Source organism: Zosterops lateralis, assembly GCF_965231275.1.
Source record: "Zosterops lateralis genome assembly, chromosome: 6".
NCBI classification, from domain to species: Eukaryota; Metazoa; Chordata; class Aves; order Passeriformes; family Zosteropidae; genus Zosterops; species Zosterops lateralis.
Window position 1 is genome coordinate 54,364,366 of NC_139761.1, and position 24,371 is coordinate 54,388,736.

Here is a 24,371-nt window from a genome sequence, read left to right on the forward strand (position 1 = left end):
TTTTAATGGGCTTGAATTATCTGTGAATTATGAATTTTGCAAGTAGTTGCTTTTCTTTCCTCAGGGGAAGGATGGTTAATATTAAGGGAAAAACAAGTATTTCTTAAAGATAATCAGCGTATTTCAGGGCCCCTGCCTGTTGAGCTTTTCCCAGGATAAACCTGGATCTAGGAGTAAGAAACAGTAGCTTCTCTGGGAATTTACTGTCATGACAAAGTGGTGTAAGTTAGGTAAGGCACTGGCTTTCCTCCCTTTTCCCCCAAGGCTTAAGAAATGATAAATACCAAGTGCTTCTAGCATGCACCTTCAGCAGGGTTTTATCAAATTTATTTATCAAAGTAAATGCTCCATCTTAGAACAAGGGAAACATTTATTTTAAAAATATTTAACTGTCTAATACATTACACTTTAACAATATTTATAGTAAAGGATTCTTACAAGAAAGAATAAACAGCTTTATGGTACAATTAGTATAAGAAATATCCACATGGGGACTGTTTTGCAGTGTAAAAACACACCATACATCTGAAATGGTCATTTGCATATAAAAGCTACCACTGATGCCAGTGAGTTGCACAGTGATTTAAAAAAAAAATAAATTCAAACAACAGAATCCAAAATATACAAGTATTGCAAGCTATACACAGCTAACCAAATCAACACAGAACACTGTAGCAGGTTATTCCACTTTGTCTGAAGTTACACATGGTAGGATGAGTTGCGTTCTGACACAGCTTTTATGAAGTTCCCACATAAAAGCCTCTCAGTCCCAGGAGTTTCACAGGCTGCGGAGCTCCACCGGTAAATGCACTTGGCTGTCTCTGGGTGATTTACAGGGGCCAGGGCAGGTCGCTGAAGTCCACGGGGCCGCCCAGCCCCGCGTCGGCCTCCAGCAGGCTCATGATGACAGCCATGGCTGCCTCGTCGTTGCTGGGGCTGCTGGAGCCCTGCTCCGTGTCAATCATGTCCATGCCGATGTGGGAGTTCTCCCCTGCAGGGAACGCAGACAGTGTGTCACTGGGGCCACTCCACTCACCCTGCAGCGCCTCACCTGAGGGCTTTGGGGCTCAGGGACACCCCACACCTCGGGGACAACCCCCATGCCAGACTGCAAACACAACCCTGCAGCAGCAGCAGCTGAGCTACTTCACACTGACTCAGCAAGAGAAAAGAGGCTTCCAAGCACCACCTAAGGGAAGTGCCAGTGTAAAGAAAAGCTACAAAATAGGCTGCCAGGTGGCTCTTTGGGCACTCAGAGTGCCTGGTTGTGGGCTTTGTGCTTCAGCTGGAGCCTGCAGATGGTGTAAGCAAGTTACTGCTAAAACCAACCATCTTCTTGCATTGTCCATGTGTGTTTAGGGTGTTCATGTGTGATTTCACTTACCCAGGATAGAGGAGTTGTCGGAATATGGGTACCCAGAATTATCCTGGATTTGCCCCGACAGCAGCCCAGCTGAAGAAATGTCTGGAGTGCCACCATTCAAGATCTTGAAAGACAAAACAGAAGCTCTAAAGCAGCATGAAATGGTGCATTAAGTCTTAAACTGTCCTATACTGGAATTCTTTATATAAGGTAGATGGACTTCCCAAAATAACCCTGTGGTTTATAACAAACAATCTTCTAAACAAGGAGAAATATCAAGGGGGTGCTGAGAACACCCAACCTTCCACCTGTAATTTCCTTTATGCCCTGCCAACAGCCCCTATTCTGTGGACACGTTAAATACTGTACAGCAGAAGAAGAAAGAATAACTATTACTAGAATTGTAACTCTGTTCCAACCTGGGAGTTTTATTTCAAGAACAAAGAGAGCTAGGAACAAACAGAAATATTTACTGTCTGTTCCAGTTCAAGCAATTCTTACAAGCAAGTCATCATTTCTGAGAAAAAAAGGTTAAGTAAGTCTGAAGCAGTGCATAAGGATCTGGATAAGTGTTCTTGCTTTGGATAAAACTTCTATAAGCATTTAGAGATTGCTAGAAGCAGCCAGGACAAGTGTTCAGGTGGCTCAGTGCTGGTAATGGCACCTGAGTGCTACTCAAGCAATCTCAGAGCAAGGCAGGTGCACGGTGTTGACTTAAAAATAACCTCTCAGTGCTCAGGGGAGCAGGGAATTGTCCTGGGTTGTGCTACAGCAGCACAGGAACGCCGGTGGGATTCACCGGGCACAGCCGGTGCTCCAGTGCCAGCACTTCCAGCGTTCACCAGCACGGGGTGTCAGAGAGTTTTGGAGGGTGCAGAGGGATGAGGAGAGCTGCTCCCTGCAGCTCTGCTGAAAAAATCCAACCTAAAGGGCAGGTAAGTGTCAAACGGTGCTGGTGTTTGGGGGCTGCTGCTCGCTGTCCTTCAGGTAGGGCTGTACAGGGCTGTGACCGCCACAGCGCTTTGCTCGGTCCCTTTCCCAGCCCAGCACAATCTTCCCTGGAGCTGCTCCCTGGGCACAAATCCCACATCCCCTGCCCTGACTGCCCCCAGACTGGGGGGAAGCTTGTTCTTACCTTCTTCCCTCCTGGCGAGGATGTGTCGGGCGGGGGGGTGCTGGTGATGTTCAGAGGACTCGAGCCACAGCTGGAAGGTGATGAGCCTCTTATCCTAAAAACATGCATGAAACAGGGCATGGATTTACAAGCGACTCAGAGACTTGGAGTTTTAAATGCTGATTTCAGTACCAGGTACCATAAGGTGCTAAAAGCATGAGCTTCATTTCTGTAATCTCCCTTTTTCAGTGTTCCTCACAGCAGCAGGAGCAGCAATGCTGCTCTTTGCAGCCAGACCAACAGTTCTGTGTAAATCCAGCCTGCCTGGTCTGCAAGCTTTACCTCCTCCCTCCTTTTTTCCTGGACAGCCTTCACAGGTCCTGGCTGCTACAGAAAGCCTCATTTTTGAGTGTTTTACTTCAATTCCCACCAGCTCAGAGTTCCAGCTGCCGCAGTCACGGTAACCCAGACTCCTCCAGTGAGCTCCTGCTACAGAAGTCCACTGGACACTGGATTGTTTGTAACTGCTCAAAGCTGCATTGTTCATTTCCATTTTCCATAGCCTGATCAAACATCGTTAATAATGAATAATGTATTGACTGTAGAACCAACAAACCTCCAGACTAAAGGGAGGAGGGGTAGCCACAGAGAAAAGCAATGGAAATGGGAATCTTCTCTTTGGCAGAGTTCCCCTGGGAAAGCTGAACAGAAGGCAGCTTTGGAAAATAGTAACAGCTGCTGAAAAAGGACTGGAACTAACCCAGGGTCCGAACTGCAATGCAAACATGGGTGGTAACTGCACTACTACACTCACTTGGGCTAATTAAATGTTTTACAGCTACTAAAAGGGATGGTTAAGCTTCAAAGGATTGGCTCAGCCATGTTTTTCTTCTTTTCCTCTTTCTCATTTTCCCTATTCCTACAGAGAGGAATGAAGCCTTAGGGATAGGTCTGCTTAAGTGAGGATGGAGGGAGTCTCCTGCCTGCAGCAGGAATAAAACTATGGGAAACAGACTGAATGTGTTCCTGGGCTGCAGCTCAGCCTGGTTAAATTGCTACCACTGAACACCTGCTGGGTGAGACCCCTTTTATAGGAAAGGGAACACAGTTGCCAAGGGGAAATCCACGAAGAACAGGGATTTTTAGCCAACAGAAATAAAGTGGTACCCACTGGAAGCAGCTGCTCAAACAGGTGAGAACACAAGCAGCAGCTGTAGATCCCCTTAGTGACCCTGTGCTTGACCCAGCCCCACATCCTGACTGCCATGGGAAGGCCCTAGCATTGTGTCCTTGCTCCAAGAGCTGGAGGGGAACTGCACAAGCTCATCATGTGCATCTAACAGCTCCAAAAGCATCTGAGTGAATGGGCTGTACAAAAACAAACATTGCTGTTCTGGCACACAGTCAATAGCTTTGGCATTTGGAGGTTGTGCCACTCACAGCCTCAAGTCACTGGGAAAAGAACAGTCTGGAACGGATTTATTTCTAGGTATCTGCTCTTTTTAACCCCTGTTTTTGGTAAACAGGGCATCATCATCATCATCATCATTACCATTGCAAAAAAATGCCAGTATCAGTCTTTTGCAACAGGAAGCTGGAAGGCTGTAGCTTCATGCTTTCCCTGTGGGGGCTGACTGCCTCAGGGATGCTGAACAGGAATCTTTAGCTGTCTGAGAAATACAGTTGGATCATTCCTTATTCAGCTTGAATATATTGTTCTTTCAGAGGAAATTAAGGAAGTCTAACTCCTCTCCAAGAACAGTAAATAAAACAACTTAACTTCACACCATTTTCTCTCACCTGTGAATCTCCATGATTTCTTCAGCAATCATCCTCCCTATTTTACCTGCCCCAGCTCTTGTTCCACCTGGAATTCCAGGCACAGTAGGATGGGTCCTTTTGGGGCCACCTGAAATGAGCAGAGATTTTCAGGTCAGAAAAAAGCTTGCACACCTTCTCCACAGGGCAATTGTGTTTAGGCTTTGAGCAGCTGCAGGACCTTCTGAACTGGATTTATTGACACTTCCACCAACTGCTGAGTGCCTTCAAATGGATGAAAAGCTCTGGCTTGTGCTGAACTGTGCTGGGTGTCAGATGTCCCTCTGTGCCAGCAGGGATAGAACAGGCCCCAGCTCTTTTAGAATCTGATTGTTCTCTTTCAGGATGGAGCATCTGGTGCTACCTCTTGTCCAGAGCTGCTACAGATTTGCCTTGTCAGACCTGCCCTACCCTGTGCCCAAACAGGCTCTTCCCTAAACATGTTTGCTCTCTGCTTTGTGTGAGGAACTTGCCAGTGCATATTCCATTCAATATAAATATTGGGATAAACCCAAGGTAACTGATGACTGCAAATAAAGCTCCTGTAGGTAACTGCAGAAGTCTAAAAGTGGAGGGAAAAGTGAGGTCTGACCACTTAGGAGCTGCTACAGCAATGAGATTTCACACTTGCACACCACTTGGGAGGTTGTCAGGAAGGAGCCTGATACACTCCAAGCAGAGAAAAGCCCCCACTGAGAGGGCAGAAAAGGCCTCAGCATTGCTCATCCAGAATGGATAATTGCCTGCTTCTGGAAGTGCACATTTAAGAACAGCAACCCTCAGACCCAAAGCTAAACCTTGTTTTCCTTAGGATATTAACAAATCTCAGTGCAGAAGGGCAGCAAGACTGTGCAGGCAGCATGAGCTGCTCCCAAGGCACAGTTCCCTGAGCACAGGAGTTACCTTCCCCAGCCTGGAGCACGCTGTCCATGCTGTGTGGGGACGCTGCCAGCTGGGGAAAAGCCGCGTCCCCGCTGTCCAGGACCGTGGTGCTGTGGAGTGAAAGGATTGGAAAAGTCAGTCAGAGAAAACCCTACAGAGAGAAAACCCTACCAGTGATTCAAACCCAAGTCATGCAGCCAGAGTTTCAGCATGGAACGCTTCAGGGTGTTTCAGCAATGTGTGAGTCAGTGTCACCCCTGTGACTGACACCAGGGGTGGATTAAACAATAGAAATCAACCACCCTGTTCCACCTCAAAGTGTGCAGTGCAGGACCCCAACAGCTTCTCTCAGCACAGAACTCCTCTACAGCAATTATTCTGCTGAGAAGTCACCTCACGAGAAAGGAAAAGGAGGGGGGGGGAAATACCTGCCAAGCAAAGAAACACCCCTAAGTTCCTACAAAGACCCAAATCCCAGCTTTCCCCAAAGAAAGGAAATATTTCTGTTTTCTGCAAGCTTTAACAACCAGATATTAAATTACTGTAACTGTTAAACTAAACCCCCTCTCCCCGGGGTGTTATCTGGAGAAGACACCCATTGTCATGCAGAAGGTGTGCACACACTGAGGTCAAATCTCACATGAGAAAAGGGCAAAGCAAGGGGCATTCCCAGGCACCTGCTGAGGGAAAAGCACTTACGAAACCACTGTGTTTGTGGAGACAATGTATTCTACTTCTTTGGTCCAAGGGTTCATGAAACTGAACCAGCGACTCCGCAATGTAATAAAAGAGCCATCTTTTATTTTAAACTTGTAGCAGTTAGTTGTAATTTTTTCTCTTGTCTGCAAAACTGAAGACAGGCAGAAAGCAAGTCATTTGTGTCAAGCAGGCACCACAACATAAAGAGAGCCCTTGTCAAGGAAAACCCAGTTAATTCCTCCCCACATCCCTCAAGAAAAATGCTATTCCTCCCTCATCCCTCTCACCCATCCTGAACCTCAAATATTTCCTACAAATCCATGCAAGTCTAAGATAATCACGGTGCTTGGCACATACAGCACAATGCTCTTGACTAAAGCATTTGCAAACAGCAATACCCAAATCTTTTCAAGTCTGTTTGGTTTCCTTAGTACACAACAACTGTTCCCAATACTTTGAACAAAATTTCTTGCCTGAATTATTAATAACCATACCTTGTCTGTGACATTCTGCAAGATGTGCTATATCATCTTGATGAAAATATTCATAACACGAAGTACCTAGAAGTTCCTGGGGTAAGTATGCAAGGATGGCTGTTGCCCTGGGGAAGGGAGGGAGAGGAAGAAAATAAAGAGAAAGAAAGAAAAAAAAATCTTTTCAGTTGAAGTGTTAGTCAGAGATTCCTAAAGCTCACACCGAGGCTGGGTAAGGCTCAAGTAATGCGGAAAGGAATTTTCGGCTTAGAAGGTAAAATAAATTCCTTAAGAATACTACTTTTAATTCTCAGATAATTAAAAAAGTACCTAACACCCAGAGCCCTCAGGTATTACATGTGACCTATCACCACCAGAAGGGATGTAAGACTTTCTAAATAGCTTTGAAGATATGCTATAATTTTGGGAATTTAAGGCTGAAAAAAGCAGCCTTGTAGCAGCCACAAGGTAAGAGGAAGATTTCTGCATCAAATGCCACTGCAAAACAGACATCAAAGATTTGGAGAACTCAGGAGTGGGACAGAACAACACCACACCAAACTCAACTTGGATTCTGTACATTTCTTAGAAGAAAATTACTGAGGGAGAAGTGACAGTTCCTTGAAGAAACTGAAATAAGTGTCACAATTCCAATGCAAATTAATCATGAATAACAAAAAGGAACAAACCTAGGTAGATCAACACCTCTTCTGCAATCTCAAAACCCCCAAATTAAATAGTAAAAAATGAAGAAATTGGTACACATTAATAATTATGAATAAGAACAGAAGGAAAAAAGCTGAAGCACAAAATCCAAAGTATTTCAAGGCAGGGCATTTTTGTATGTTCCCAAACACACCAAGAGAATTCAGCACCACTTGAGGACACCTCAAGTCCTTCTTGACAAGGAGAATGAAGCCCTCAGCCTTGGAGAAGCAAACAAGAATTCAAACTGATTTTTGTCTGGTGAGCCTTATCCCAGGATACTTAGAACTCCAAGAAAACTCATCAAAGCCATGTCCAAGAGAACCACAAAAGCCAAGCAAAACCAAGCTTATCTTTAAAATGGAAGAGCTGGAAACCATGTCAAGCTTATTCCAGTATTTTTTCAAGAACTTCAGTAAGCAAGGCTTTTAGCTGCACTGCTGTGGTGGGATACCCCACACAGATAGGGAACAACCAGCATGAGCAGGGAATTTGTCAACCCTTCTCTTTTCACAGCAGGATGAATAGGTGTTGTGCAAAGGAGAATCTGCACCAAGTTACAGGCCTCAATAGGCTGGGTGAATTCAATATCTGACCATGTTCTATTATGCAAGGAAGGAAATTGTTTGTGTCCTTCTGGAATTTCATCCTGTATTTACTCTTTTCCTCAGCTCGCTTCTCCGACTTAACAAGGCAGCCCTGAATCCTGAAGCTGTATCTGATGACATCTGCATAGATAATAAACTTAATTTTACTCTCAAATTCACCATGCAGACCAATTAGGAGTCCTGAATAAATAAGAGGAGAGATGATTCTCTTTAAAACTCTGCTGCCATTTCAACAGTGAATTGTTAAGCAGTTCCCTGGCTGTTGCAGCCCAGCTAATTGGTACCTAATCCATAGCTGTGCTTCTCCAGGGACCAAGCAATCCATGAGGACAGGAAGGGTCACAGGGAGTTTAGGAAGTGTTTCTTCCCTGACTCCCTTGGACAAATGATAAATGAACAGTGCAAGTCTACAGGAACAAAACAACTTGACTTGGAAATAAATCGTTTTCAACTTTTACAGGTGACTAAATATTCTCTGGGACGAGCAAGGATTGCAGGATGTCAACTTCAGGCCTACAGATGAGGCTTTCTTCTAAAGAAATTCCCTTTCAAAGAGCCCTTTGAAGTAGCATAGACATCCCAAGGACTGTGAACAACAGCTGGAAAGCACTTCAATTAAAGCAGATGTGTTTAAATCCAATGGGTCAACATCTTCTGAGTCTCTTTATTTTAGCTATGCCTCAAAACTACACATCAGGGGAATATGTCTGGTCTTTTGAAAATAAAACTTGTCTATAAACAAGTCAGAATAGCATTTTCTGAGCAACAGAAAGCTACGAATGCTCCCATAGCTCCCAGAGTGAGCACCAGCTCTGAGCATTCAGGAATTGATATTTTCAAAAGCTTTCTAATAAATTAAAGTCAAAAACACCCAACCTAACCAAAACCCACAAACCCAACAACATAAAAAAAGTAAATATTCTCTGTACTGCGCTTCCTCCCATGATTGTCCTCTACTTCCTCTTAAAGAGCACTAAAGATCAGCTCAGTCTCCCCTGAAAGCAATTCCAGCAGGAAGGTTCTGTCAGAGTTTGGGCTCTTCTGTGTCTCAAGCAGCTGAGCCAAAGCCACAGGGAACCTGGAACAGCCTCACCTGGGCAGTCTCATCCTTCTTGACAAGAAAGGGAATAAGAAGGGAATAAGGAACCCCTCTCCAACCCACCCAGTGTAACCTCTCCATTAACATCCTTCAACCTCCTCTCTTTTCCCTCGACAATCCAGTAATTTTCAAGGAAGATTCAGGTCATATGTGCCTGCTACTGAAGAAAATTCCAGCCATTTCTTTTGGAAAAGGGAAGAATTAGCCTTTTATAGATAACAAATTGATGTTTGAAAGCAGATACCACAGGGGCACAAGTTCTCAAACCTGTTTCCAAGAGATAACCCTTATGAAAAGCTTTCCTTCTTACAAACACAAAGGGTCACAGAGAGGAGCATTAATCCAGCAGAATGTGTCCTGGTAAACAGTTATATAAGTGTACATGCTATGAAAGCCTAACCCAGCGTCTGCAGCCTCTTAACTGTGTGCTGTTTGCAAGAGGTTTCAAGTAACAGAGGGAGCAATTAGGGCCCAGCTTCAAAACATTTTCTTCTGAAGATTACACACATACACACAAACCCCCCTAACGAATTGGCAGAAATGATCCTGGATTTTTGGAAGTTTGGGGGATTTTTTTTAAAATTTAATCAGTCATACTGAATAAATGTGTAGCAACAGCTTCGAGCTCCACCTCAAAAGCCAGCGCAGCTTGCGGTAGAAAAAGCTAAAAAGGGCAGCAATTTCTTTTCCCAGTGGTGCTTCCACTGCTGCAAGGAAAGCTGCCCATGAAGCTGCAGTGGGAGCTGCCAGGGGGGTTCTCACCTCTGATCTACGAAGACGAATTTGCCGTCGATGGCGTGCCGGGACACATATTCTGTGGGCTTGACGCGGATCTCGCCGTTGGCCGGCTGCGGCACCACGTGCGGATGGAGCCTCCCGATGGCCACCAGGCAGCTCAAGTTACAGCCCTCATTATCTGGCTCGTTGTCCTCGTCCAGGCCCATCTTGGTGGGAGGCCAGCTTTTTAAGTAGCCTGTGCTGTGAATAGTGCAGAAGCTTTTGCGGTCTGCTGTGGGAAGAAAACAAAAAAACCAAAAAACAAACCAACAAAAGCCGAGAAAGCGGTTAGGTCATGGATACAGCTCTGGAGAACTTCAACTCAGTCCTGCTAATGATGCATCTCCTCTCTTATGCAGCAAATTTGGGATACCTTTCACTAAGGAGAGGCTGGGGGTGTTCAGCCTGGAGAAAAGGAGGCTCAGGACAGACCTCATCACTGTCTAGAACTGCCTGACAGGAGGGGGGAGCCGGGTGGGGACCAGCCTCTTCTCACAGGAAACAGGGACAGGATGAGAGGACACGGCCTCAAACTGCATCGGGGAGGTTCAGGTTGGACATTAGGAGGAATTTCTCCACAGAAAGGATTGTTAAGCACTGGAATGGGCTGCCCAGGGAGGTGATGGAGTCCCCATCCCTGGAGGTGCTCATATAGCACCCAGTGCCATAGTCTAGTTGACAGAGGGATGTTTGGTCAAAGGCTGGGACTCGATGATCTTGGAAACCTTTTCCAGCCTTAATGACTCTGTGATTCTAAGGGATTTTTCAGCACTCCTGCTGTAATGCAGCTAATCTGAGATAATCCAATAAACAATTTTTCTTGGCAAAACCACTGTTTATGCTGAAACATCACATAGACCAAGGTTGCTTTTTGGTAATTTTGAGGAGAAATTGCACCACATTTTATTATTTCAGCAAAGGAGGTAAATAACCCAAAGGAATGTATGAAGAAATTAGTAGATTAGTAAAAAGGATGCCTCTTCCATCTTAACCTGAGGCTCCTTCAAAACCCATGTTGGGTAGAACACACAATCTGGGGTGTACAGGGGACAGCTGTACACAGGGGTGGAACACACAATCTGGGGTGTACAGGGGACAGCTGTACACAGGGGTGATGAAGATTTGCAATGGCCAGTAGAAGTCAGTATCCAAAAGAAATCCTATTCCTCAGCACTGAGCAGGTTTAAAAACTCCAAGGAAGATGATTTTCACAGGGAGGTGGAGTAAAAGGCTTATGCCAACTACACAAACTGGCTTCCTCAGCAATGAGCACAAAACCAGGATCCAAGGCTGAAGAAAACACCAAATTTGCCTCTGTTCTCTTGCTGTTTGTCTTTTCACTTCAACTAACACCAAATGTATCATTCACAGTACTCAAAGACAAAACCTTCACATTTGGGCTAAATATATATTCCAACATGCCTAGAATAACAGCCTGCAAAGGAGAAAATATTATCAACACTGCTAATGCTACTAGCAAATATTCCAGGTGTAGAAATGCCATGTTTCCAGTATTCAGAATGTACCAAACCCACAGATGAACTTAAAATTGCACTCATATTTTGAGCTGGATATCCATCCACACATCAGTGGGCAAATATGGAGCAGAGAACAAGGAATAGCTCCCCTTTACTGGAGACATTGGCCAGGTGGTCAAGACTGAATGTGATCTGACCAATGTCTGAAGATGATGCAGTAACCCCCCGGAACTGCTGGCACAAACTGCCTGGAAAAGTTTCAAGAAAGCAGAGTGGAGAATTTGGTTTTGAATGCTAATACAGGTGTGTTAGAGATACTGGAGAGGGGTGAGGGGGAGCTTGAAGAAGTAAGAGGCTTAGACATAGTTCAAAATCTTAATAAGAAACATTGATACATGTAAAAAATTTAACCCCTGCAAACAAGCAGTATAAAAACATAACAAAAGCATGATGGTTACCTTTCTTCTTTGAGCAGGTTGAAGGGAAATCCTTGTCTTCTACTTTGACAGAGGGCCTGTTGCACTTCATCCTGCAGAAGAAGGAGCGCCGTGCTCCGGAGCAGAGCCTCGAGGGCCCGGGCGTGATGTCCGTCTTGACCGGGAGGCCGGCTGCGGAGGGAGGGTCAGCTGCAGACTGAGCCACGCACGTGGCCACCCCATAAACCCCACCCTACAGTGCTGCAGCCCCTCTGGGCCCTGCATCTCCTGTGTTTGAGGGTTTGATGTGTGTGACTGTGCAGCTGCCCGTACCAACACTGCAACCTGTGACTCCGCTCTCTGCTGTCAGAGCGCTGAGGTGAGCTCGAGAGCACGGGGTTCTGAGGGCAAGGATCAGCAAGAGACTGGACAAAACCACACAAGGCCTGTGCTAAACACTGCAATTTCTCTGAACTGATGAAAATAGATTACTTTTCCATAACCAAAGCAGAATTCCATACACAGTCACTCAGGAGGCTCCTGACCCTTCGGACTGGCACTTTTCTATCACAACACTCTCCCAGAAAACACGTGTGTACAAAGAACAGAAGAGCCTCAATGACACTCCAGGGACAGAAGGAGGGAAAAAAGGTAGCAGGGACCCACACAGGAACTGCAAATCCCCAAGAACTCCAGTTATGTCTCAGAAGGCTCTCTTGCCTTGCAGAAATAAGTGCACATGGACATGCCCTAGCAACAAATCCTGACCTTTAGCATATTGTCACAGGGGATTCTTTTCTGTGGGAAAACCAACCAAAACACATCCCTCTGGTACCACCATGGAATGCTTTCATGGCATGCATCAGGAGCACAGGTATCAGCAAGGCCAGTGCTCCTAGGGCTGATGGAGGATTTAAATCACACAGTGACTTTTCCACAGCCTGCCACCCAACCATGTCTGCACAGGCATATGTAAAATCAAACATCTGTCAACATGAAGAAAGAATTCTTGCACCTTGTGGCCTTTTAACATAAGGAGGAAGACAGCAATTCCAGTGTTTTAGTGGAAAGTGTGCCTCCCTTACAATTCCACTGGAGTGAGGTGATCTCCAGGAGGTCAGGCTGCCCTGCACCACATGCCCTCCACACTGCTGCACCATGGTGTGAGTACAAGCTGTGCTGAGTTACTCATGCCAAGACAAAAATAAATACGTGCATACATCCTCATACTCTTCACCAGTATGAGTTCTTGAAATTCTACCAATCCGTCTATCATAGCAGATGGGAAGACTGTAATTCATAGTATTTATTTTTGCCCTAACTTTGTCAGAGGCATACAGAAAAAAAAAGAGAAAAAACCAAACCAGGAGGCAGCACTGGATATTCATGCTTGACAACCAATGAAACCAGGAGCCAGAAAAAACTTCAGCTGATTCTGCTGAAGCCTCCAGGCTCCCTGCCCTCAAATGATCTCTCTCAGCTTGAGTTTCTGAAGTTGAGCTGGTAGCTTCTGTGAGCTGAGATCCAGGAGATTTCTGCTCCTGACAAGCATGAGACTTAATGACCTGGGAATCTGCAGTTGTAAGATACCACCTTCCACTTAAGCAGTGCAGACTCCTGTTGTGAGAGGGAATTAAACACCCACTCACCCCACGAGCAGCAGAGATACAGAACTACTTTAAAATACCAGAGTGGAACAGAGTTAAGAGATATGGCAGGAAATTATTCCAAACTTCAAAACCTTCTGAGAGAAAGGCCGGGTCATTGATGGCAGTGGTAGTAAGCAATAAATAAGTAGATAAATAAAATGAATCCTCTATCTTGGCTGACAGCTAAGGACTACCAAGATAATACTGAGTGTATTCTGACCATTTAGAATGATGGATTTAGAAGGCTTCATAAGTTCTAATGGAAAAAGTTAAAGCTTTGATGCCTGGAAGAGAGAGGACACCTCACAGGTAAAGCCAGTTCTAGTAATGCCTCTGTGCCACAGTGCATACCACACCCAACAGCTTCCAGGTACCTGTTCCACACTTTTTTTATCCTTTATTTCTTCCTGTCTTTCAGCTACAACTTCCTTGTCATGAGACAATCCAGACAGCATCCCCCCCACATCCCCCACTTCTGACATGAGGCAAAACCCCAGCAGCAGTAACTCTAGATGACATTTTTTCCAAAGGGGGTAACACTCACTTTTTGCATCTATGAGTCTTTCTCGTGGTGCAGTGTCAGAAGAAGAGAGCTGCTCCTTCACTTTGGCAATGTCTTTAGGATGGAGATAATCAAATAAACTTTGACCAATCAAATCATTCTGTAGAGATTGAACATTCAGTCAAAAAGTAAAATAATGGCTCAGTGTATTTTCTTCATCTTAGCATCCAGTATGAATAATCTTTTTACATATAGGTGTAACCAAGGAATACCAAACATCCAGATCCAGCCTCATTACAGGGGGTTTGGACTGGATGACCTTTAAAGGGTCCCTTCCAAACAAATTATTTTATGATTCTATGATTTGATTGAAGGTTTTTTCTGTGTATTGAAGTCAGGATTATATTACACAGTAATTTCTGTCATCATTTCCAGTGAGAGTTTTGCAGAACTGGCATGCTCAATTCCCCCCCACCAAATATTCTGGTTTCTACCCAGTCTTACTTCTTCTATCACACATTTGAATGAAAAAAAAAATCCTAATTGCAAATGTTCTCTTTCAATATTTATCTATGAATAGGTATTTAGTACATACCTAATTAAAGGCTGGCTGAGGAAAACTTTTGAATCTAATACAGGTTTTAAATTGGATGAGAAGTACAGATGACAGAAAAAAATGAAGATAATTTACACAATACTTGGGCCAAGTTAAGCCTTATGTTGAGCATATATTAAAAACTTGGCTTTGGTGTAACTGCTTTCCAGTTTCCATCAGTAAGCATGCAAGCAAAACCAGAACAGACAGAGAGAAAGCAAAGCTGAAAAATCCATGTGAAGCTACTGGAAGAACCCCAGACTGATGTTTCAATATTTGCTTGCACTCCCAATTAGGTAATGCTTTTTCAAGCCTGAGGGTAAATCCTTGAGCAGAATGCATCAATCAGTGAATTAAATTTAGTTCCTTTTCACCTCCTTGCTTTGAATGGAAACCAGAAACAATCTTCTCTAATGACATGGCAGAGAAAAGCTCTCTCTCTTTGCAACATCTCTCAGCTTTCAAGACAGACTCTTCTCATACCTACCCCCCAGATAAAGGCATAACCATCAAAGAGCTCTCAAATCTTTTAAGACCTAATGTACTTAAAATGGAAAAGAATACCTGACTGTAGTTGAGGATCTTGAAGACAGATTCTGAAACAAACAGTATCTTTCCTCTGTCACAGCCCACAACAAAAAGAAATCCATCTGCTGCCTAATTGGGGGTGGGGAGGAGGAAAAGTCAAATCCCAAGTTATACATCCTCATTGCATTGTTGTAACCTTTAAAAACACTTTGTGTACAGTAGAATTTCTACACTAGGAGAGCTGTCTTAACATTTAGAGGCAACTGAGTCAACAGGAAAAATGTGAAATTACAATAAGGGAGGGTTTTTTTGCATCTGCAAACATTTTTGGCATCATTCTGGGCATGGTGCCCAAAATGTAAAATAACTTTTATGAGAAGAAAGAACCCATGTCTTGTCCAATAATATTATGATTATGTTTAATAATGCCTTCAGATTAAAATGTTATTTTAACTGTACTTAAAAAAGCTCCTCTTTTAGAAACCAACCATAACCTGGATATTTTTTCAGTGCCTGGAGGCAACTAATTCCTATTTGCAAAGTACTGGCTTTCAGTCATGCACAAGCATGCAGGAATAGGCCCCAATTATGCATCTTCAGGGTCACAATGCAGAAATTAAATTCTGTATATGCTGCATCTGGACACTGCAGAGCTTCAACAATTACAAAGCCACTAGAAGAGCTTAACTACTGACTGATGAGATAAGCTCTCCACACTATAAAATCAGTATAACAGCAGGTAGCAGAACATACTAAGTCATGTTACATCAGTGACCTCAATAAAAAGGTGTTGATTGTATCATTGTAAACTGAAAATCACAGCAAGGTAACCCAGGGCAGCAAGTCTCCAAAAGAACAAATAATGTTATTTTCAGACATTTGATTTTGGTTTGTACATGTAGTAACTGGAGATTCTGACGGTTCCCATCTAAATTCCCCTCTTCAGTCTTTCTGCTTAAATTAAGAAATGCTAGTCATCATTAAACTCACTGACTCTGTGAGGAAGTCTCCAGATTTCTTAATTATCCTCCATAATCAAAACATTTTTAAGCTGAGATGCAAGGCAGAAAAATACCGGTGGTGTGCTTTGGGAGAGCTGTAGCCACAGATATTAATATCTCTTAATTAAAAGTTGGAACATACCCTGAGAATAAGATGTTTTAATTCATCATCTGATAGAAAAGCAGGCTTGTAGTTTGCTTCCGTATATGGGTTTGTAGCACCTAAAGAAAACAAACAAACAAACAATTCCCATATCACCAACATTACACACTTAAATGAGCAATTTTCCTTTGGCTCCTTCTTCGACTGTTGTTCATTGCAGGAGTTCTTTAAAAAGAACTTTTTTGGTTTTGCTTTACTATCAACATGAGCTCTGAACTCAAAAAGGGTATGAACCTAAACAAGGATGAAGCCTTTTTTTCTAAGACACAAGTACCACATTAGGTAGAAATGCAAATTAAATGCCTCTGAGATATAAAAGGATTCCTTGACATATTTTTGAACCCAAAGGCTGTCCTTGATTTTATGCCTAGTCTCAGAACTAGAAATTATAAAAATAAGATATTAAAGAATAAAAACATTCAAGCCCTTTCTTCTCCTTATAACTCAGGAAAACATGATAAGCTCATGTAAACAAACCATGACTTAAGAATTTACAAATCAATTCTCTCATTCCAAGCCAAAGATAAAACCCAGCATTACAATGACATCATCTTACAATGCCAAAACCCCAAAACTGGCAACAAATGAGGCAGCTATTTATTAAGGAGTAATTCTTCTCATCCTATTTCCTCCATAAAGGCAGAGGAGAGTCAAATTAGTAACCACTGAAGTGTTGTGAAGTATTAACCTCATCAAATGACAGTGGCAGGAAAGTTAAGCCTTTCAAAACCACAAGGTTAAATATGACTGAAGGCACCAGCTCTCCTAGAAATGGGAACAATCACCAGGATTTTTTTTTACCATTAGCTGCATCCCTTTTTTTTTTTTTTTCTCAGTGGTGCATTTCTTGAAGACTTAAGCTTTTAACATCAGCACCAATTGTACCCAAGCACTGATTCACTCATGAAGCTTTAGGAACACACAGCAATTTCTCACAACCTCAACTCTCCCAAACCTGTGTGTTTCTCTTCAAGTGCTTGCAACTGAAACTGTTCAAAAAAACCAAAATTGAGTTTTCAAAGTACTCTCTATTCTTCCACACAGAGCTAAAGGTACAAACACAAAACCTTAGAAATCCTGTGGGACTATCACACTTAAAATCTAACTTCTCTATCCAACAACTTGGTACATTGCCTGCTTAGAGCAGTGCTCAGTACTGCACCACAATTAACTGTGCACTGCCCTTAAGTTAGTTGTTCCCTCTCCCCACCTGCCCCAGCTACCTTGGTGCTTTGGAATCTGGCAGTAGTGATCAATAAGTCAGATGGTGGAAAATTATTCTTCTCATCCCCAAATTCCCCCAGTGACATCAGGGTATTTACTGGACCATGAACTAGGTAAGCTGTGAGTGAACACTGAGCATCAGATGCTAAGAAAAGGGGAGGAATCCTCCCAGAATGAATTAACTTCCTCCTTTTTCAGCAAAACAGAGAGAGAAAAAGCGTGGCGTTTTGGGGAAACGCCACTTGGAATGCCCCTGCAGCCCCAGGCAACTCACCACGAAGTGTTTTCATGTGCTGGACAGCCATCCTGAGCACGGTGAGCTTGTCCAGCTTGCGGGACATGGCGTTGCAGGTGGGCACCAGCGAGGCCAGCTCGTCAATGAAACTGTTCATCTTATCCCGGCGCCGCTTCTCGATCTGGCTGTGAGCCTCCCTACACACACACACACACACACACACACACACAGAGCAGGGCAGCTGAGCCACATGGGACACTGCCCCAAAACAGCCTCCTCAGGGTCACTGAGCTGCCCTGTCATCCTTGTGAAAAGGACAGCAGACACTCTGCAGACGTGGGGTGGTAATTATTTGGGTGGAGAAAGGTTATAAGCAATAGAAAAGTTTGCAGCACTAAAGCTTCTGGTTTGCCAGGAAACACAACACCCAGTATTGGTCAGGTCCCCATATTAAAATTCACTGCTAACACTTTCACAACCCACTACCAAGGCTGAAAGAAGAAAGATGAAGAATGTAGCATTTCCAGAGACATACTTGACTTCAATTTCAACAGCAATGAAGTGACTAAAACCAAGTTACTCACCAAATTAGTCGTTTCAATCTATGCAAACTTAATGAAAAATGTGAACAGTGCAATGATATGGAAAAATAAGGAAAGGTCAAAGCTAGAAAAAGATATTTTCAGAAGAAACATACACAAATAATTCATACATGGCAAAAAGAAAGAGACAATTCTTTTAAATACATTTGTTTAGAGCATTACCTTGCATTTTTTATCCTGCCTTGTTGGTCTGCATACTCCAATCTGTTGAGAAATGATATCACAAAGTTACAGCATTGAAAGCACTCAACCCAACTCTTTTACTGCATCTCACATCCTACTGATCCTCATTAAGATCAGTTTTTCCAGAATTTGAATGTTTATTTAACCTTTCTACAGCAAACATCCTAACTATAACATTGCGACTTGGAGATGTTTTAGCTGGTCTGTTCCATGTTGTTTAAACTAAGATTGTTTAGATTATTGCTTCATCCCAGCAAAGCAATAATTTGGGGCCACAGTGGCACTGAGAACAGGCATCCACAGTCAGGATCCTGTGTTAGAACTGTGGAACTGAGATTTCAGTGACTGTATCAACAGTACCTTCCATGTTGGTCATCTTTATCTGTATCCATACCTTCCCTGCAGAAACAGAACAAAGCAACACGTCACAAATTCAGCAGCACTGGCAGAACTGTTATCCAACTACCATAAAGTCAGAATCAAGTATTCCTGCCATCTCTAAATCATAAATACAAAAATAGGAGTATAAAAAACAACAACCTGGAAGGACTGAGGAAGCTGTGTGGTTTTTGTAACATTAAAACATTTTCTTAAATTAGTTGTGTATCCTTCAGAACTCACTAAATGGCACAGTTTGATGTGTTTGACAGTAAAACATGCTGCAGTTCAAAGATATCATCTGTTACAAAAATGTTTTTCAGTTAACTAGGAGGGGGGGAAAACCCAACTTTGTGCAGATGGCTGTATGTTCTATAGCTCAGTTTGCCTTATAGTGGTTGATTTTGGGGTAGAAAATGGTAATAACCTAAATTAACACACCACTGGAGGTGGCCAAATGCATGGAAGGAATAAAAGTTTGTGTGAAACTAACCAGGCACTGGAAATTCATACAACTTTCAGTGTAGATACATGGTTTGCTTTTGTTTCAACATGAAGAAAAGAAGTAAGGAGAGAGGCATGAAGAATAGAAATAATCCCCCTTATTACAACTAATATTGTAGCCACATGTGCACAACTAAGCAGGAGGGGAGAGTGTAAGTTTTCATATCTGTACTTGGCAAAAAATCTAAATGCCCATGACTACACATCCTTTTTTGGACAAGATAATTAGGAAGAGAATATTTTGATTCATGTAAATCTGTACAACTGTGCTTAAGTGGATATTCCTAGGCCTGCTCATGCTGGTTTAACTTCTACCCGTGAATTTTAGGCCTATGGAGGCAAAAGGCAGGGAAAAAACACTGGGCATCTTTTTTTCACGTGAAACCAATTACTGAAATATTTATATACTTACTCAAAAGGAAAGCCATCGAGTCTGAAAAAAAAGAAAAATAAAGTACACCATATATAGAAAATAAGAACAATGTCTTACATTTTCTGCTGAAATTCTCAAGCTAATTCATATTCTATTTGAAAGGAAAAGCACAATGAAAACAGGACAATAGCACTGAGAGTTTTCTAAAGAAACAAGCTTGTTCAAATTAATCTACTTTCTGAAAGAATAATTCTGCTTTTTAAGAAAAGAGAGCATAGTTCATTACACTTAACATGAGAAACTAATAAAGTAACTAACCTAAATTATGTTATGCAAATCATTGAGATATTGTTTCATCTTCAGAAAGGAAAGATCTGTGCTTTATGCGTGTTGTCCTTGTGGTTAGATAAATGGGATTTCAGAGGACTCTAAGGCCAGAAATAAAACATAAAAATAAAAATAAAGTATCCCAAATTTCTCAGTTTTTGATTCTTGCCCAGCAGGACAGATGCACATTTTGCTTTAGTCTAAAGTCCCAAGCTGAACTTTATACAGACTTTATCATATCACAAGGAAATTAAACAACATTTCTACATGCAAGCTAAATGCTGGCATCCCTTCAAGACTGTAAAGTGACCTGAAATACCAGTGAGCTTTACCATGATAAGAGGCTATGTTTTATAAAAGCCTCATGAAAAAAGTCTTCTTATCTCAGCCAGTAACATACTAGTTATTCCTGTTCAACAGTGGACATGAGCCTTTTTAAAAATAAACATGGTAGCCTTTCATGTATTATTCACTGCACTCTTAGATCAATTATCTTTGTGATCAGTTTTAAAATAGTATTAATAATAATGATAAATGTTTTCTTTATCTCCCAGTCTGCACACCTGAGTTATTGTCTTAGCCACTGACTCCTGACACTCATAATTTAACAGCCCTTGTGACACCACCTTTAGCTCTGGGATGTTTGTGTGTAAAAACCCCCAGAAAGCAAAGTCTAGAAGGGGTACAAGGTAAGTCACTAATGCATCAGGGCAGCTTGTTTCCTCATCATGTAATATTTCAATTGAAAGCGTGACTCCCAAGAAAAGAAATTTACTGTTCATAGCCCTGTGCATGAAGTCCTGGACAACAGTATTTGACCAGCCCTTGCTGAAATGACAGCAATAAGCTGGGCAGGAATTTCCCTGGAGGAGTTGCAGCAGAAAGAACTAAAAAGCTCTTGTGGAGAGCTGAAAGAGCAGCTTGTACTCTTGTTTGTACTCAAGAGGTGAACCAAGAACCACCCTAAAAGAGTGGCTCTGCCTCCTTTATTCCCTGGCTTTACTGGTACGTGAAGCATCAAACCGGACACTCGGATAATTTATAAATATAATAAAAGAAATATTATAAATACAATAAAATCTTTAACAGGTAGCAGGAGTTGAACAGTAGCATTTCTGAACATCTTCCCACACATGCACATATAAGGGGGGATCAAGGTAGTTTACCTTAAGCTCTGCTTTCCAAGAGGAACATTTAGTAGCCACCATTTACTTTGCAACACAAAATGAACTGTGGTATGACTACATAACAAGTAGTGGTATGTAGTGTATGACTACAAATTAAGTAAATTTATTTTACTAAGGATTCAAGGAAACAGAGTTTTCACACATTTTAAAAAATGCACACAAAACCTAAAGGGCAGAATTATAACTTACAAGAACAATCTGTCTTTTGGAAAAGATGACTTAAATAATGCTTCCTACCCAGAGGAATAAAAATGGAGAAATCCTACTAGAGAAGAGGAAGTTGGTAGGATTGAGGCTGTTCACTCAATTTTGTAGTAGTCAATTCAACTAGGAGGGACACATGTGCTTTTCAGGGAGACTAAAGGCACTTCAGAGAGGTATTTAAAGTTTTGTGCATAAGTTCTCCTAAAAAGAATCTAATCCTTAATTGTGATTGCTCAGCATGGATTAAAAATTCTGCCCCTTTCTGTAAAAAGAGCGGCCAACAATCCAAAGGCCCCCAGCAATAAAATCTGTGCAAGTTACATAAAAATGGACTCTGTGGCTGGATGAATAATGGATGTGGCCACTCACAAGTTGCCCTGCAGCCACACTCTGTGGAGTTACAAAGCAGAGGAGGCTTGCACAGGCACTTGCAGTTAAGTAGTTGGCTCTTGGTGTTCCCAGGGCAGGAGACATTACAGGTCTGGGAGTTTGGCAAACTCTGCTGTGCCCTCCACTGTTCTAAAGCAGAGGTGGGGGGAGGTTCCTGCCACAGTTGAGAACCACTACAAGATTAAACCAGCTGATTAAAAGAAAGACAGCTCTAATATCTCCAACCAGAGACTATTCAGATTCATATTCAAATGAGGGATCAAAATAGCTTCATCAGGCAAAGGCTGGCAGCATATTGATAGGAAGTGACTAAATAGGCAGAAAATAGGTAAGGAAAAGGAACTACTCCTAGTTTTGCTTCCACTTTTCAACAAATTTATTATCTTACCCCTCTGTTAATCAGACATTGTATTTCCTATGTAAACAGTCAATATAATCAGCCTTCAACACTGTACTTCATCAGTACTAATTCCATTCCCTCATCAGCCAGAAGATTTCTCCTCAGCCTTACCCCATGTGATAGCCCTCAATTCTAGCTGCACTGAGATGACAGGTTTTTGTTAAATTATTATTACTATTATTAAATAATGAACTTGCTTCTTAGTGCATAGTAGCTTTCTTCTTTATTAAAACCTTTAAAGCAGGTTGTAAAGAAGAGGTTATTTAAAAACTGCTATAAATATTTCTATAGTCTTTCCCACTGTATTGTTGTGTTACCACCTCCTTTTAGCAGTGCTAAATCAAGAGAAATCCAACTTACTGATAATCAGTTGAGCTTCCCTTTCTTTTCCTATTACAGTCCATTCCTGAAGTGCTAAGGGAACTGGAGATCAAGTCAGCAGGGTCTGGTGACATAAAGTCACTAATTGTAGAAGATATGTCCATCCTTTGGTCTGCCATTGGACTGTCTAATATCAGGGAAGAAATAAAAAACAACCCCCAACCAAAAAAACACTGCATTAATATAAGAAGACACATTTTTAACCAAAAAAGTAATCTCAAACTTAGCATTCTTAAAAAGCAGCAACAATCAGTTTCTATTTTTTCCTCTTGCTGTAAAATAACAGGTAATTTCTCCTTTTCCAGTTACTGCCATATGGAGTATTGCACACAAACCATCACCATTCTCAAGACACCTGATATAACAAAATTGTTTTTAAAGATTTGTCAGAATGATCTTGAACTAAACCAGGTTTCTGCTTATGTTACCTGGCCAGCCAATTGCTTTTACCTAACAGGAATATTTCTGACAGGGAACACTTGTTTTAGTGTGTCATATTAGAGTTCACAAACTTTTAAAGTTCTACTTCCACTGAATTCAGAACACTTCCATAGAAATAAACAGCCCTGCACAGCAGACCCCACAAATAAAAATATTGTAACCCAATGGTGATCTAAGAAGTCTAGTTAAAGGTACAAATGAATCTAATTGGCTTTTTAATCCTCTAGACTGCAAATAATTCAAATCTTTACTACTTAATCCTCTAGACTGCAAATAATTACACTGCTGGAAGAAACCCCCATGAAAAGTTCCCTGCTAAATAGCATCAGCTGTGAAAAAGAAGAGTTTTTACCTGAAGGCCTGTCTTGGAAGCCTAAATCCACTTGGGCAAAGATGATGATGCTCAGCCCAAAGCAGCTGATAACCTTAGAACTCTTCCATGCCTCATGTTCTGTTGGTCAAACACTTTCAAAAAACCTGAATGGGAGGAAAACCAGCAAGCTTAAAAAACACCTTAAAAACAATTGTTTTAGACACTGTTTACAAAAGCAAGAGATGTTTCCAACTCAGAGATCAAATACTCATTTCCTTACAAAGTGTAGAAGCTTTATCCATCCATCCATCCATCCATCCATCCATCCATCCATCCATCCATCCATCCGGTTAAGCCTGTTGGGCACCTCCAATGGACCAAACTTTGGGTAGAAGGAATCTCTGGCACCACCTCCTTTTGGGCCCTTTGCACAAACCCCTCTGCTCACAATGGTCACACGATGACAATCATGAGCACATCTGCTGTTAGGTGCTGCCAGAATGAGTTAAATTGCTATCACAGAGCAAAGGACTGACCTACCCTTCACCCCTGACTGACTTACTCTAAGGCTGGGCCTAAGTTTGGCCTCGGCTTACTGTTTTGTTTTCCACTGTAACAGCAGTTGGCATCTTCAATGGACAGGGGTTAATCATGGTTTTATTCTACAGGCTTCAAGGTTTATATAAAATCCACATCCCATATGAGAACTCAAGCCTTCAAATATGTCTCCCAACTATAATACAAACATGTGGATGCCCTTCCCTTCCACGCTGCTGTCATAGAAAAAGTTTTTCAAGCAAAACTTACTCTGGAAGATTTAGAAACTGTTCTACGTTTTCCTCCTGGAGGAAAACTTCCAAAGTCCATTGGACACACAGATTTTTGGCTGATGCACCTGTGACCATCTTGACTGCCTTCCCAACCTGTGACAGCAGTAGAACTTCCCAAGAACAAGCAGCTCCTACGGCACTCTCAGAATTTTACAACTGAAACAATCCTGTCAATGTGATCATACTGTAACCAGCTCTGCTAAAGCACATATATAGACCTTATAAGTTATTAGCCCCCAAAAAATCCAAAGTTATTTTTTATGATTTTCTTCAGCTGTGCCAGAATAGCAAATCCAGAATTTCACATGCTTAAATTATCTAAATTTCTGGTCCTGGCAGTGTACAGTCAGGCAAGTCATTGTCTTAGTACCCCCAAGTTCTGAACAGAGGAATCGCTGTAGTTCCAGCAAGAGAGCATCCAAACTGTTGCTGAGGGCTCATTGTCCATCTCACCCAATGACTCCTCTGTGGTCCTTTTCCAACCCCTTTTCCATTTTGGAGAATGTAGCAGAGGCACATTCAGAAGCCA

General features: G+C 42.2%; 1 protein-coding gene across 7 annotated transcripts in view; it reads right to left on the reverse strand.

Annotated features, from left to right (window-relative positions):
• Positions 1-399: 399 nt before the first annotated feature.
• BMAL1 (basic helix-loop-helix ARNT like 1) overlaps positions 400-24,371 on the reverse strand; it is a 47,962-nt gene continuing 23,990 nt past the window's right edge. For 4 of the 7 annotated variants that reach the window (XM_083864423.1, XM_083864425.1, XM_083864424.1 and 1 more), the window contains exons 2-19: positions 23,052-23,176; positions 22,238-22,385; positions 19,409-19,429; positions 18,475-18,513; positions 18,094-18,135; positions 17,369-17,526; positions 15,850-15,929; positions 14,743-14,835; positions 13,626-13,743; positions 11,475-11,624; positions 9,524-9,770; positions 6,371-6,477; positions 5,877-6,027; positions 5,199-5,287; positions 4,278-4,386; positions 2,499-2,592; positions 1,385-1,487; positions 400-991 (exon numbers count right to left, since the gene is read on the reverse strand). In XM_083864423.1, the coding sequence (XP_083720549.1) occupies positions 831-991; positions 1,385-1,487; positions 2,499-2,592; positions 4,278-4,386; positions 5,199-5,287; positions 5,877-6,027; positions 6,371-6,477; positions 9,524-9,770; positions 11,475-11,624; positions 13,626-13,743; positions 14,743-14,835; positions 15,850-15,929; positions 17,369-17,526; positions 18,094-18,135; positions 18,475-18,513; positions 19,409-19,429; positions 22,238-22,377 (1,902 nt within the window). In that variant the 5' untranslated portion in view covers positions 22,378-22,385; positions 23,052-23,176 and the 3' untranslated portion in view covers positions 400-830. The remainder of the gene's footprint in view (positions 992-1,384; positions 1,488-2,498; positions 2,593-4,277; positions 4,387-5,198; positions 5,288-5,876; positions 6,028-6,370; positions 6,478-9,523; positions 9,771-11,474; positions 11,625-13,625; positions 13,744-14,742; positions 14,836-15,849; positions 15,930-17,368; positions 17,527-18,093; positions 18,136-18,474; positions 18,514-19,408; positions 19,430-22,237; positions 22,386-23,051; positions 23,177-24,371) is intronic. The other 3 variants (XM_083864427.1, XM_083864429.1, XM_083864428.1) reach the window with 3 other exon arrangements.